Source organism: Mesoplodon bidens (genome assembly GCF_964165515.1).
Source record: "Mesoplodon bidens genome assembly, chromosome: 6".
Lineage (NCBI taxonomy): Eukaryota > Metazoa > Chordata > Mammalia > Artiodactyla > Ziphiidae > Mesoplodon > Mesoplodon bidens.
This window is the reverse complement of record NC_138162.1, coordinates 35,716,575-35,731,535: the sequence shown is the minus strand read 5'-3', so window position 1 is coordinate 35,731,535 and position 14,961 is coordinate 35,716,575. Positions and strand designations below refer to the sequence as shown.

At 36.4% G+C, this 14,961-nt stretch overlaps 1 protein-coding gene across 1 annotated transcript in view; it reads left to right on the top strand.

Moving 5' to 3' along the window:
- Positions 1-14,961, top strand: part of SVEP1 (sushi, von Willebrand factor type A, EGF and pentraxin domain containing 1) — a gene marked incomplete at its 5' end in the record, with an annotated part of 185,989 nt that overhangs the window by 56,570 nt on the left and 114,458 nt on the right. The window contains 2 exons of the mRNA XM_081236611.1: positions 9,155-9,313; positions 10,143-10,322. Of these exons, the coding sequence (XP_081092737.1) occupies positions 9,155-9,313; positions 10,143-10,322 (339 nt within the window). The remainder of the gene's footprint in view (positions 1-9,154; positions 9,314-10,142; positions 10,323-14,961) is intronic.

The window sequence follows — 14,961 nt, the reverse complement described above, 5'->3', positions numbered from 1 at the left end:
TGTTGGCAGTTGAAGAAAAATCTAATGTTAGCACATGATAATTTCAAGAATCACAGTTCCAATAATAGTAGCTGAAAACTGCTAAGATGTTTCTGAAAAGAGAAAGTGCTTATTTTACCAACAACAAGAAGAGCAATTCAGAAACATTATTTGGTACATTTCCAGGAAGGGAATCATTTCATATGATAAAGAAAAAATTGTACCCTAGCCCTTTACCATCATTTGTGGAACTTTTTCAAACCACAGTTAATTTCATCTTTTCAACTTTTGTTTGGTTTTAGATGAGGAATTTTCCCCCTTGGGAATCAAAGAGGTTGATTACACCTCTCCCACTAGAGTTGTGCAATGCCTTTAAATAGTTCTCCTAAAGTCTGTTTTCCATTACCATTATGAATTTCACAATACATTTCCAAATGTATTTTTGGATATTTTTATCCAAAACACTGTTCTCCAGTGTTGTAAATTCTTGATTACTCAAAAGGTTTTGGAGAGTAATGGTGTAAGATTAGCTCCTTTTTATGTAATATTATTTTTTTAATAAATTATAAAATCTGTAGATAAAACCTGACTGTTCATATGAAAAGTTTATTTAACTTTTTAGTAGTATTCTATTTATAGAATCATCAAATGTTAGCATTGGAAAGGTCATAGCCATCATTAAATGTAACCTCTGGGGGCTTCCCTGGTGGCGCAGTGGTTGAGAGTCTGCCTGCCGATGCAGGGGACACTGGTTCGTGCCCCGGTCCGGGAAGATCCCACATGCCGTGGAGTGGCTGGGCCTGTGAGCCATGGCCGCTGAGCCTGCGCATCCGGAGCCTGTGCTCCGCAACGGGAGAGGCCACAGCAGTGAGAGGCCCGCGTACCGCAAAAAAAAAAAAAAAAAAAAAAAAATTTAACCTCTGTATTTTGTAGGAAAATTTTTTAAAAAATCACTTGCCAGTGACCCTGTAGCTTGCTAGTGGAGCAGCCAAGATAGCAACTCAGTTGTCTTGACTCCTAGTCTAACATCCTTTCACTCCGCCCTGTTGTTAGTCCCTCTGACTTTGGTCCTTCCTCCACACTAACCCATCCTCCACTTCCAATAGAGCTTGTTTTCTCCTGCCCTCCTTTGACTGAGTGACTGCTGGTTGGGGCAATGGGATGGGCAATGGCTGGGTCAGATGACTGGAAGACTCCCTGAACTTACAAGAGTGTGTTCCCCATGGAGAGAAAGAGACAAGTGCATATGTTACACACAGTGTGATATGTGCCAGAGCAGAGGTGGGGGTAATGTGCTCTGGGGCACAGAAATGAAGGTAACAATATCTGTCTGAAAAAGTTAGAGAAGCTTTGAAGAACAAGTTAGTCTTGAAGGATACTGGAGGTTCATTTAGAGAAAGGAAAGCATATGCCAAGGCAGAAGTTAAGTGGAAGATAGGAAAGGGAAAGAGAGGGAGATAATATTTACCAAGAACCAGAGCATCTACAGGGCACAACAAGCCATAAAAAAAGTATAACTGTCTCTTTTATAGTTGAGAAAATTAAGAGTTGGGACATTATTCTGACATTTACTGAATGCCAACTACATGCCCAGCATTGTTGCTTTACTCACATTATTTCAATTAATCCTAACAACAAATTTATAAGGCAAGTCCTACTAATATTACACGTGAAGAAACAAAGTCTCAGAAAAATTAAGTAAATTGGTCAAACTCCCAAGTCCAGTAAACTGAGGTGGGGGAGGTGTGGTGCAAAACTAGTCTCTGCTTGATTCTGAAGCAGCTTCTGATCAGGATATGGAGTTCACTGGTTCATTGTAGCAGACAGGGGAAAGTTATAGATGAATCAAAGAATTACAGAAAAACCCAAAAGAACTTTTTGGCCAACCCAATAGATCAAAGTAAAGAGAGAGGGCCTCATCCTGTTGGTGCAGTTTTTGGTAGAAAGTGCTTTGATCACATTTGTATTTTAGGAAGATGTTCAGGCAGCAACATAACTGTGAAATGAAATACAGCATTTGAGACAATGACTTTCTTTTATGTATAATTTTTATTTACTTTTAATGTTTTTGCACAATACCTATTCAGTATAACAAAACAAGAAAATTTAAATCAGCAAAAATAAACAAACTTGGAAGCCTCATAATTCTGCCATGAATATATGCCATGTATTCATAACATTATAGAATTGTATGCATTCATTAGCCAGAAGATCATACAGTACATACGGTGTTTGAAACATGCTTTTTTTTTACACTCAACTACACAATTTGATTTACCTTCCATGTCAAAAATTCTATTTTTATGGATAATATACCATTTGATGGATTTGTCATAAGAATTTAACAAACCCCCCATCTCTCGACATTTGTCTTGGTTTCCAGTGCTGGGTAATGACAGACAATAATTATACATACTTATATAAAATGGTAAAAAATGTTTACTTTCGCTTGGACAAATTATTAGAAATGAAATGCTATATCAAAGGGAAAGCTCCACTTGAGGCTTTTGGTGTCTACCCTCAGGTTGCCCTACAGAGTTGGAGAGAGCCTGTTTGCCCACATGCCTGCCAGCAATGGGTACTAACATCCATTAAAAATTTTTCCAAATTAAAAAGTAGTCATCAATTTGCATTTTTCATTATAAGTGAGGTTAGACAGTGTATCCTACTGTTATAGGTCATTTTCATTTCTTCTTTAGTAAATTTCCAGCTTTTGTTCTTTGTCAACTTTTCTATTGAAGTACTCCTATCTTTTTCATATATTAGAAAAAGCTCTCTTTGTGTTAAGCTTTTATTTCTCCTTAAGGTACTAATTTGTTTGCTTCCTGAAAATTTTTTGAAATATTTAACATATATTTTTACATCCAACTATTTTTAACCTGTATCTCTGGCTTGTTTTTAAGTTTATATCTTATCAGCAGGGTTAAATTAACCCATTACTATTATTGATGATAACTGGATATTTGGTTTTACTTCCATTACCTTAGTTAATGACATTTTGTTATAAATTCTTTCTGCTATTTATCTTCTTGTTCTGTTTTTCTTTTTTTAATTTTTAAAACATTTTAAACTTTTTTTTTATGGTAGGTCCTTGTTGGTTATCTATTTTAAATATAGCAGTGTGTACATGTCAGTCCCAAACTCCCAGTCTATCCCTTCCCCCTACCTTTTCCCCCGGTAACCATAAGTTCGTTCTCTAAGTCTGTGAGTCTGTTATGTAAATAAGTTCATTTGTATCGTTTTTTTAGATTCCGCATATAAGCAATATCATATGATATTTGTCTTTCTCTGTCTGACTTATTTCACTTAGTATGATAATCTCCAGGTCCATCCATGTTGCTATAAATGGCATTATTTCATTCTTTTTAATGGCTGAGTAATATTCCATTGTACATATGTACCACATCTTCTTTATCCATTCATCTGTCGATGGACATTTAGGTTGCATCCATGTCTTGGCTATTGTAAACAGTGCTGCAATGAACATTGGGGTGCATGTATCCTTTTGAACCATGTTTTTCTCCAGATAAATGCCCAGGAGTGGGATTGCTGGATCATATGGTAACTAGTTTTTTTTAGAAACCGCCATACTGTTCTCCATAGTGGCTGTACCAATTTATATTCCCACCAACAGTAAAGGAGAGTTCCCTTTTCTCCACACTCTCTCCAGCATTTACTGTCCATTTGATGATGGCCATTCTGACTGGTGTGAGGTAATCTCATTGTAGTTTTGATTTGCATTTCTCTAATAATTAGTGATGTTGAGCATCTTTTCTTGTCTCTCTTGGCCTTCTATATGTCTTCTTAGGAGAAATGTCTATTTAGGTCTTCTGCCCATTTTTTGATTGGGTTGTTTGTTTTTTGGATATTGAGCCACTTGAGCTGTTTGTAAATTTTGGAGACTAATCCCTTGTCAGTCACATCATTTGCGAATATTTTCTCCCGTTCTGTGGGTTGTCTTTTTATTTTGCTGTGGTTTCCTTTGCTGTGCAAAAGCTTTCAAGTTTAATTTGGTCCCATTTGTTTATTTTTGTTTTTACTTCCATTACTCTGGGAGACAGATTGAAAAAGATATTGCTGTGATTTATGTCAAATAGTGTTCTGCCTATGTTTTTCTCTAAGAGTTTTATACTATCTGGTCTTACATTTAGGGCTTTTCAGTTTATTTTTATGTATAGTGTTAAAGAATGTTCTAGTTTTGTTTTTTTTACATGTAGCTGTTCAATTTTCCCAGCACCGTTTATTGAAGAGACTGTATTTTCCCCATTGTAGTCTTGCCTCCTTTGTCGTAGATTAAATGACCATGGATGTGTGGGTTTATTTCTGGCTTTCTGTCCTGTTCCATTGGTCTATATTTCTGTTTTTGTGCTAGTACCATGCTGTTTTGATGACTGTGGCTTTGTAGTATAATCTGAAGTCAGGGAGCCTGATTCCTCCAGCTCTGTTTTTCTTTGTCAAGATTGCTTTGGCTATTTGGGGTCTTTTGTGTCTCTGTACAAATTTTAAGATTTTTTGATCTAGTTCTGTGAAAAATGCCATTGGTAATTTGATAGGGATTGCATTGAATCTGTAGATTGCCTTGGGTAGTATAGTCATTTTAACAATATTGATTCTTCCAATCCAAGAACATGGTATACATTTCCATCTGTTTGTGTCGTCTTCAGTTTCTTTCATCAGCATCGTATAGTTTTTAGAGTACAGGTCTTTTGTCTCCTTAGGTAGGTTTATCCTAGGTATTTTATTCTTTTTGATGCAATGGTAAATAGGATTTTTTTTTAAATTTCTCTTTCTGATCTTTTGTTGTTAGTGTATAGAAATGCAACAGATTTCTCTATATTAATTTTGTATCCTGCAACTTTACCAAATTCATTGATGAGCTTTAGTAATTTTTGTGGTAGCATTTTTAGGATTTTCTATGTATAGTATCATGTCATCTGCAAACAGTGACAGTTTTATGTCTTATTTTCCAATTTGGATTCCTTTTATTTCTTTTTCTTCTCTGATTGCTGTGGCTAGGACTTCCAAAACTATGTTGAATAAAAGTGGTGAGAGTGGACATCCTTGTCTTGTTCCTGATCTTAGAGGAAATGCTTTCAGCTTTTTACCACTGAGTATGATGTTAGCTGTAGGTTTGTCATATATGGCCTTTATTATGTTGAGGTATGTTCCCTCTGTGCCCATTTTCTGGAGAGTTTTTATCATAAATTGCTGTTGAATTTTGTCAAAAGCTTTTTCTGCATCTGTTGAGATGATCATATGGTTTTCTTCAATTTGTTGATATGGTATAGCACATTGTTTGACTTGCGGATATCGAAAAATCCTTGCATCCCTGGGATAAATCCCACTTGCTCATGGTGTATGATCCTTTTAATGTATTGTTGGATTTGGATTGCTGGTATTTCATTGAGGATTTTGGCATCTATTTTCCTCAGTGATATTGGCCTATAATTTTCTTTTTTTGTGGTATCTTTGTCTAGTTTTGGTATCAGGGTGATGGTGGCCTCATAGAATGAGTTCAGGAGTGTTCCTTTCTCTGCAATTTTTTGGAATAGTTTCAGAAGGAGAGGTGTTAACTCTTCTCTAAATGTTTAATAGAATTCGCCTGTGAAGCCATCTGGTCCTAGACTTTTGCTTGTTGGGAGTTTTTTAATCACTGTTTCAATTTCAGTACTTGTGGTTGGTCTGTTCATATTTTCTGTTGCTTCCTGGTTCAGTCTTGGGAGATTGTACGTTTCTAAGAATTTCTTCTAAGTTGTCCATTTTATTGGCATACCGTTGCTTGTAGTAGTCTCTTATGATCCTTTGTATTTCTGTGTTGTCCATTGTAACTTCTCCTTTTTCATTCCTAATTTTATTGATTTGAGCCCTCTCCTTTTTTTTTTCTTGATGAGTCTTGCTAAAGGTTTATCCATTTTGCTTATCTTTTCAAAGAACCAGCTTTTAGTTTCATTGATCATTTCTACTGTTTTCTTGTTCTCTAATCCATTTATTTCTGCTCTGATCTTTATATAATTTCTTTCCCTCTGCTAACTTTGGGTTTTGTTTGCTCTTCTTTAGTTGCTTTAAGAATAAGGTTAGGTTGTTTGTTTGTGATTTTTCTTGTTTTCTGAGGTAAGATTGTATTGCTATGGACTTGCCTCTTTGAACTGCTTTTGCTGCATCCCGTAGGTTTTGGATCATTGTGATTTTGTTTTCATTTGTCTCTAGGTATATTTTGATTTCCTCTTGGATTTCTTCAGTGATCCATTGGTTGTTTAGTAGCTATGTTTTTCTACCTTTGTTATTTGGGTTTTTTCTCTTCCACTGATTTGGAGGTTATGCATTCTTTTTCTATTCATAGTTATGTGAATTTTTTGTGTACAAATTGAACCTATGTTTTTCTTTCAGTTTTTTCATATTGATATATATAAAAGGAAATGAGAACTTTATCTTTTCCTCTTCTCAACCATTCCCTGTTTCCCTCAGACTTTAAACGTTTTTTCTTTATAATATGTAAAGATTATTATTTTTTTCCCTTAGATCATATGTCTTTCTTTTTAAGAAGGGGCTTTGTTTGCTATTTCATAATTTTTACAATTATTTTAGCAAGATATTTAGCAATATATGGTATGTCCCACTACTTTCTTAATCTCAAGCGATTTATTGAATACCATTTTTTTCCTCATACTTGAGTTCTTTATGTTGATTTCTTTTCAATCAGTGAAATACATCTTGATTTCCAGAAGTCATGCACATTCTCAAATGTCTTTCTCTTCCCTCATATTTACCAGTAGCTCGCCCAGATATAGAGTTTTGGGTTCATAATATTTTTTCCACATAGCTGTATATCTTATTTCATTCTTTTTTCATGGCATTTGTTTTTGCACAGGAGAAATGAAATGTCAATTTGATTTTCCCATTTATTTTGTTTTTCTTTCCTAGACACTTGTCATACATTTCCTTTGTTTTGGGTGTTAATCACTTTTTATTAATTTTGCCGGGAACTTGATGAGTTTTTATTGCCCTGAAACTTCAAGTAAGGAATATTTTCTTGCATTAATATCACAGCTTTTACTTATGTTGTTCTAGAATTTTCTGGCTTCTTTTTACTGCCTCCAACAACAGCTTTAATCTTGCTGTTACAGTTTATGTTTTCTTTTCCATTTGTATGTTTACCTTAATCATTTCCTCCTATAGCTGCTGCCTTCTGTTCAAAGGATACAGTGTTGTCTTGCATCTTCTTGAAGATCTGTGCCAATATTTACTGAACTTTTTATAAAAAGGAATATTCAGAAATATGAATAATTCAATAATAATTCAGTATTTAATGCTATGATGCTTTGAAGTAATGTTCCCTTTTTCCCTGCTGAAGTATTTTTCGTGAGTCACACATCATTATAACTTTCCTACAAATGTTTCTCTCATTCTTAAATAGCTACAGCTTTATCAATTCTGGAATTTTCTACTATATACATGGGAAAATGTTCTCTTCTGTTTTTAAATATAATCAAGAATGTTAGAAGCATGATTTTTTTCTTAAAATTACATTATATTATGAGTCTTCTCTCTCAATATTGATTTCTTCTGTTTTTAGCATATTTTAGTTGTTAAAACAAGGACTTTTGCATCCAGGAGACCTGGGTTTGAGACACAGAACATGTAGTGGTAAAGAACATGGCCTCTGGATCCCAATTCTCTTGGTTCAAACCCCAGCTTTGTCACTTACTGTGTAACTTTGGCAAGTTAGTTAACCTCTTAGTGCCTTAGTTTTCTCATCTGTAAAATGAGATTAATAATATTTGTTACTTCATAGGTTCTTAAATGGATAAACAGATAATATTTATAAAATATGTAGAACAGTCCCTGAGACATAGTGAATGCTATGTAAATATCTGCTTTAAAATTCTAGCTCTAATCTTCATCTCAATTTTGTTGTAAACCTAAAAAAAAGTCTTTAAAAAAGATAAACAAGCCAGAGCTTGTCTACCTGGAAACAGGCCTTATACAAATGACAATAGGAAGAAGAAAGGAGTGTACTACCATTTAAAAATATTTGACTTACTAATTACTAATTACAAACAAGATAAATGTGATTTTGAATTTTGAATTTCAGCATAAAAATGTAATAAACCAATGTTAAATGCTAAAAAATCTCTTAGCACTATCACCTGTTAACTGAGTAACTTTAGTCAAATCATCAAATTACTGTAAGCCTCCATTCTCTCTTTAAAATAGACACAATACTAATAAAAGTAATGTACTTATTAATAAAAATATTAGTAATTATTAATACTACTTACTACTGTGAGGATTAAATATCACCACATAAGTGCACATTCCTTGGTTGCTACTATTTTTTTAAATAATTGAATGCATACTTGACTACACTACATTTATTGGGCTTTATTAAGTATTGCAAGTCTCTTTATTCCACAATTTCTCTGTTGTTGAATTCTTAATTGTGAGTTACTTTACAGATGTGTAACTCCAGGGAGAGTAATTACAGATTCAAAGCCGCATTGTCAGTGCAGAGGGAAGATATGAAGCAAGGTCAATCAGGTCCTGATTGACCTTTTTTCATCTTTTTTTTTTTTTTCTTGAGCCTGGGAAAAGCAGGGTCTGTGATTCTTTTTTCTTCAAAAGGCTTATTTCCCATCAGTAGGATCATTTCCCTCAAGCCCTTTACTTTCTCCTCACCCTTTGTCCAGTGCTTTGAGCCGAAACAAGGGGCCCAGTGCTTTTTGCATATCTACAGCTATTCTATTCTGCTGGGAGTGAGTGTTGGGGGACACAATGGGGGAGGTGCAGCTGCACAGGTTGGGGGCGTTGATGGAATATGGGGTATACTGTCTTTAGCACGATGTTTTTACACATTGAGTATCATTGATTCCTTTTAGTCCCTTTACGTACATTGCTGTTTTGAATTTTCCCACAAATAAGCCCAGCCATATCATGCTGTGATGTGTTGTGATTGTAACTAATTGTGGGACATCAAAGAGGCCACTTCATTACCTGCAAATAGCCAACTATATCACTCTTTTAAAAAAATCTTGGTTTCTCTCCTTGCTTGAATTATACGATTATTTCTATGAAAAGCTATTGTTTGGGACTTTTCCCCCCTAATCAGTTTCCAAAATGTTGTTAACTGTCCGTTGATGTACCCCACATAAAATGGGCTTCCCTGGCTTACCCACAGCTTGCCCATCCGGGACATACAAACCAGAAGGTTCACCAGGAGGAATCAGCACTTGCCTTCCATGTCCTGATGAAAATCACACTTCTCCACCTGGAAGTACTTCCCCTGAAGACTGTGTCTGCAGGGAGGGGTACCGGGCATCTGGCCAGACCTGCAAAGGTAAGGATCCCACCACTGGCAGACAGGAAATATAAAAGCTGATCTCTTTTAGGGAAGTAATGCCGGTGTTTTCATCCAATTAATTGGGCATGGTCTTTAATATTCCTTCCTCTAATCTTATTTGGGGGGAATTCTTTGTTTTTATTATCTAGCATTCCTTATCACTGAACATATCCATATCTTGCTCCAGAGAAAGGAGATCTGAGACTCCACAAGTAATGTGACTATGAAAGCAGATTTAGTATCGGAGAAGATCTAAAATGAATCTAAGAGAGAGAAGTCACAAATTTAACAGCAAATATGAATAACAAATGAGCTAGTTTGGGCTCTGGTGATGGTTAAATCCTTTTAAAGAAAATATTTTTATAAGTAAAGTACTTTGATATTATTCATATCAAAAATTTAAAATATTTAATTAGCCAAAGCTGTGGCTCTTGGGATTTGTGTCAGACATGCTTTGCTGGACTTATTTGTTCTTTATTTTATGCCACTCTAACTGAGAAGGAAAATAGCTAATGACATATGAAGGTCAAGAACTAGAAAATTTCATATCCACATAGATATCAAGATTTTTAAATTTCTAAGCTTAAACCATAATATTTAGTCTGTTTATAAACTTAACTGGAAGCAAATACCTAATAAGCATGAGCCGTAAGTGTTCTTCTTCCAAATGTGCACTTAGGAATTCATATGCAGTAAATGGGAATGCTGTTGATAATTTAGCTCTGTGTATACAATGTCCTCTTGACCAGAAAAGAAAAAGTGGGGGGAGGATGCTTTACAGACAGAGACTTACTTTGCTTTTTACTCTTATCCTTGTAAATGTTAGTTGTCCGCTGCCCTGCCCTGAAGCCTCCTGAAAATGGTTACTTTATCCAGAACACTTGCAACAGCCATTTCAATGCAGCCTGTGGGGTCCGATGTCACCCCGGGTTCGACCTCGTGGGAAGCAGCATCTTCTTGTGTCTGCCCGATGGTTTGTGGTCCGGTTCTGAGAGCTCCTGCAGAGGTATGCAGACTGCCAATTCACATTGTTTATTGATTGTCTTGCTCGACCTCCTCAACTTAAACTCTAATGGACTACTAGATTCTTTGTTTCTTTTGATTTCATAGACCGTAGACCACAGAAAGATAAAAAATTATAGGAGGTTTGAAGTCAGAACTACTAAGTTCAGTTGACCACATCATCATAAACTATGCCCTTTGTGTTTCTTTTATGAACAAGCAAAGGAAAGGCCTGCCTGGGAAAGAAATGGACAGGTTACCTTAAACCTCAGATTTCAAGCAGCCAAGACAGGGTCCAGGGAGAGTTTGGGGACGGTCAGTGTGCGGCTTTGATGTCTACTTTGATTGTAGGACTCCAAGGACCACACCAGTATCCTGTGACAAGAGTAGTTAGCCAATGTATACATCCCCAGCCTTCACTTTGAATAGACAGCATGCCATAGAAAGTGGGAGATTGCTAAAGCGATATCCCAAAGAGCCTTCTCAGGCCAACAGAAAAGGGGGCAGTACCACAGGTAGAACCTGAGGCTCCCACATCAGATGCAGAGGAAAAACAAGCAAAACTGAGAGTACCTTAATTCACTTCCACTTTTGCTGTCTCCAAGACCTACTTTCCTACTTCTTAGGACCACTGCATGGCCAACTTCCTAGGGTTTCACAAATTGGGTTGAAAGAGAAGGCTCTCTAAGAAGAGAGGGGAACAAGCCAAAGGACTTGAGAATCCCTGCCCATGAAGCTTCTGAATTCAGTATTCCCCCCCTCACCTCGGGTTGTCAGATGAAATACAGGACACCCATTTAGATTCAAATTTTAGATAAACAACAAATAACTTTTTAGTACAATATAAGTAAGTCCCATACAAGATTGGAGACCTTCTTATACAAAAAATTATTTGTTGCTTTTCTGAAATTCAAATTTAACTGGATATCCTCATTCGTTTGTTTTTATGCTAAATCTGGCAACGTTACCCCCAACACATCCCCTAGGCATCCTTTGGCAATACAGTTTGCTGAGGCTTTGACTGCTCCAAGACCCTGTATCACTCAGCTCACTGGAGTAGGGTAAGAAGTTCTGTCTTCTAGTCTTCTCTTGGCTCCCACACCCATAAGGGAAGCCAAACTACTCACAACTTCAAGGTCATTTGTGAACCCCAGGAAACATTCATGGTTTGTATTCATCGGCTACCAATACTGAACTCATCTATGAATATGAATTTGCTTAAATCAGGTCCCAGTCCAGACCCTTATCTCTACTTACAAAAAGAGAAGGAATCAGCAAATTGAACAAAGGAGACCTGAAAGAAGAGGGGAGAAAAATGGAATCACTGAGATTCAAAGGCAATTACATCGGTAAAATAAGATTAGGATTCCAAGAAATGGGAGAAATCTGAGAGGAGAAAGGAATCTTAGGGAGAAGAAAAAGGTGGCTGGCACAATGAACAGACATAGTCAAAAACTAAATTAATAAGTTAGAAAATCAACACAAGAAATCCTTCTGAAAGTAGAGCAACATTTGAAAGATTAGAAAAAAGTCGAAAGAATAAAATGACATGAGAATAGTCACAGGAAATAGACTCTTCACAGATTAGGAATCCAGAGAGAGAATGGAGTGGAGGAGAAGCACTAATAGAAGATCAAAGAATATAACCACAAGCTGAAATCTTGAAAATACACATGACTGAAATCTTTGATAGTCAACTTAAAATCACTTACTGAGTGCCAGAAAACAAATTATTGAAAACAGATCCATGTCTGGAAATAATCTTATTGAAACTTCTGAAAGCCCTGGAAAAATTAGAAAATTGGGCCTGTTTCACAGTTGGAAATAGTATTACCCATAAAGGAAAGGGAATCAGACTTTCCTTGAGCCCATTATTAGCCATTCTAAATGTTAGAAGATAAGAGTATGTTTCCTGAATTCTGAAAGAAAAGAATTAGACCCTAGATTTCTAAACTCCGACAAGCTATTATTTATGTGGGAAAGCAAAGCAAAGACATTCTTAGTCATACAGTCTCAAATGGCAAAAAGCCTATTACTGAAAAGGTTGATCATAGGAACCTTAGAAATATTCCTGTAAAGTTACATAGTTATTAAGTTCTTTGTAAAACCTCTACCCCCCTCTTCCATATACCTCATGGCAGAAGGTAGAAAACACGACATTTTAACTTTCCACTTACTGACCTTGCAAAGAAGAGTGAGAAAATCAGGCAGACAATCCCTTTAGGATAAGGTCTAGCCCCTGCCTCTTTAACCCTCTACAATCTCCATCCTGAGCCTCGAATCCTACACTAAAGCCTTAAGAAATGGCCATGCCCTCTCAGGAAGCCATCCGTTTGCAAGTTGTTTCAACAGCCTTGATTGTCCAGTCATTCCTTTGGTCCCTGTATATAAGCCCTCCCTGTCGCTGACCTTCTCAGCTGGGATGGGATGACCCCTAACCTTTGTATGTGCATCCACAAACCTGTCCTGCCCACATTCTAGCCCTTGTGCTTTGTGTGTCAGGGTCAGTTGGGGAAGCCCAGGAAATACACCATCTGTGCTATGGGATAAGGAACTTATTTTAAGAATCAGACCTTACACGATTTTGGAAGGAGCTGGGAAGTGGAAGGTCCCGAAGAGAAATTGGAGCATCAGAGGAGTTACTACCAGTTCAGTCTGAGAATCCAAGCCCACCCAGCTGCTGAAGTGGAACCACAAGGGAGAAGTGTGTTGGGAAGTCTAAGAGAAGCTTTATCTCTGTGTAACCATGCCCTGATGCTCTACAGCCAAGAACCCAGCAGTGAGCTTGGGGCCACCTTGGGTCAACAGGGTCAGCAATTGGGATGTGGAGTGGAGGTGACCAAAGACAAGCTGGAACCTGCTGTGCATGTCTGCATTTGTCCATCACTGATTCTGCCTGCAGTGATCACTGCCTCTCTTCCACCTTCCAAGATCAAGTGCAGGTTCTTCTTTTGATTAACCCTAAACTGGCCCACAATAAGGGGATTCTGACAGTGTTTCCCAGCTTAACCAACTTGTTACAATACAAACCACTGTACTTACTTTAATTAATTAACTGATCGATCACCTCTGCTAGTCTGTGAGCTCATTATGAGCACAGAATGTATCTTCCCCCACCCCCGCTAATCCTTGCTTATACTTCTGGTAAATGATATGGATAAGTACATTGACAAATAGATACACTGACAGTCTGCTTGTGTCACTTGCCATTATGCAGTCCCATTTTTAAAAAGCAGCCTTGTTGTCTTTTATGCAATTTGCATTGATGTCCCCGTGTAAGTAAAATAACTTTAATCAAAATTAGAGTGATGCTCCAGGATGTGAACTTTTCTAAGCTCCCTTTAATTTCACCTCCAAAAAACTACTCCCTAACTTACCAGTGAACAAAGTTGTCCTGAACGAAGGTACTAAGTCAGGCTCTTCCTCTGGCTCCTCATTAATGGATTTAGTTATAGGCATACTTCGTTTTACTGAGCTTTGCTTTATTTTACTTTGCTGATGTTGCAGTTTTTACAAATTGAAGGTTTGTACTGATAGCAACCCCATGTTGTCAGAAGATGGTTAGCATTTTTTAGCAATAAACTATTTTTAAGTAATGGATGTATATTGGTTTTTAGAATAATGCTAATTTGCACACTTAATAGACTATAGTATAGTGTAAACATAACTTTTATATGCACTGGGAAACCAAAAAGATCGTGGGACTTGCTTTACTTCAATAGTCACTGTATTTGGTGGTCTAGAACTGAGCCTGCAATATCTCTGAGGTCTGCCTGTACTTGAGGTATGAAACATATACCATAATTCATTAATTCAAAAACACTTTTTCCCCACATCTTAACTTCCTAAAACTGAGATGTACCTCAACAACCGTGGCGTTAAATCCTTTCACAGACATTATTGTTTCTTTATTAGCAGCTTATAAAATAATGTTGTGCCTTACAATTGGGGCGTCTGGGATTCGTTTTTTTTTTTTTTTTTTTTTTTTTTTTAAAAATGTGTGGAATGAGTATTCTTGTCCCTGAGCACTTTTTTTTTTTTATTTATTTTTATTTTTATTTTTTTAATTTTTTAATTAGTTTCTGCTTTATAACAAAGTGAATCAGTCATACATATACATCTGTTCCCACATCCCTTCCCTCATGCATCTCCCTCCCTCCCACCCTGGGATTCGTTGAAATATGGCAGTTATGTGGGAATTCACTTCTGTTTCAGGAGGGGTAGTATGGAGAAAGTAGCATTTTACAGATCTAATTTAAATCTATTTATAAAGACAGAGGATAAGTTTATTTTTTTCTTGAAAATCTTTCTAAAAGTGAGGCAGAAATGAAAGACCAGTGTAAAATATAAAATCTTTTACAAATTTCATGTTACATCCTAAATGTTTTGTAGTGTTAAATAATAACGAATAGGCTTGATTCTTATTCCTCCTATACATTCTTCATTAAAACGCTTACACTCTGAATTTTATCTGAATTACACATTCCTTTCTAAACTAGTAAGGATTCCTTTGTGGTTTCTCAATGATAACTAGCTAAACCACAACATGAAAGTAAAGTAAATTTTGTGATAGTATTTTTCCTGAGAAAAACGTTCAGGCAACAGTGAGAACCCTACATTTAACATCAGATTTTTTTAATTTT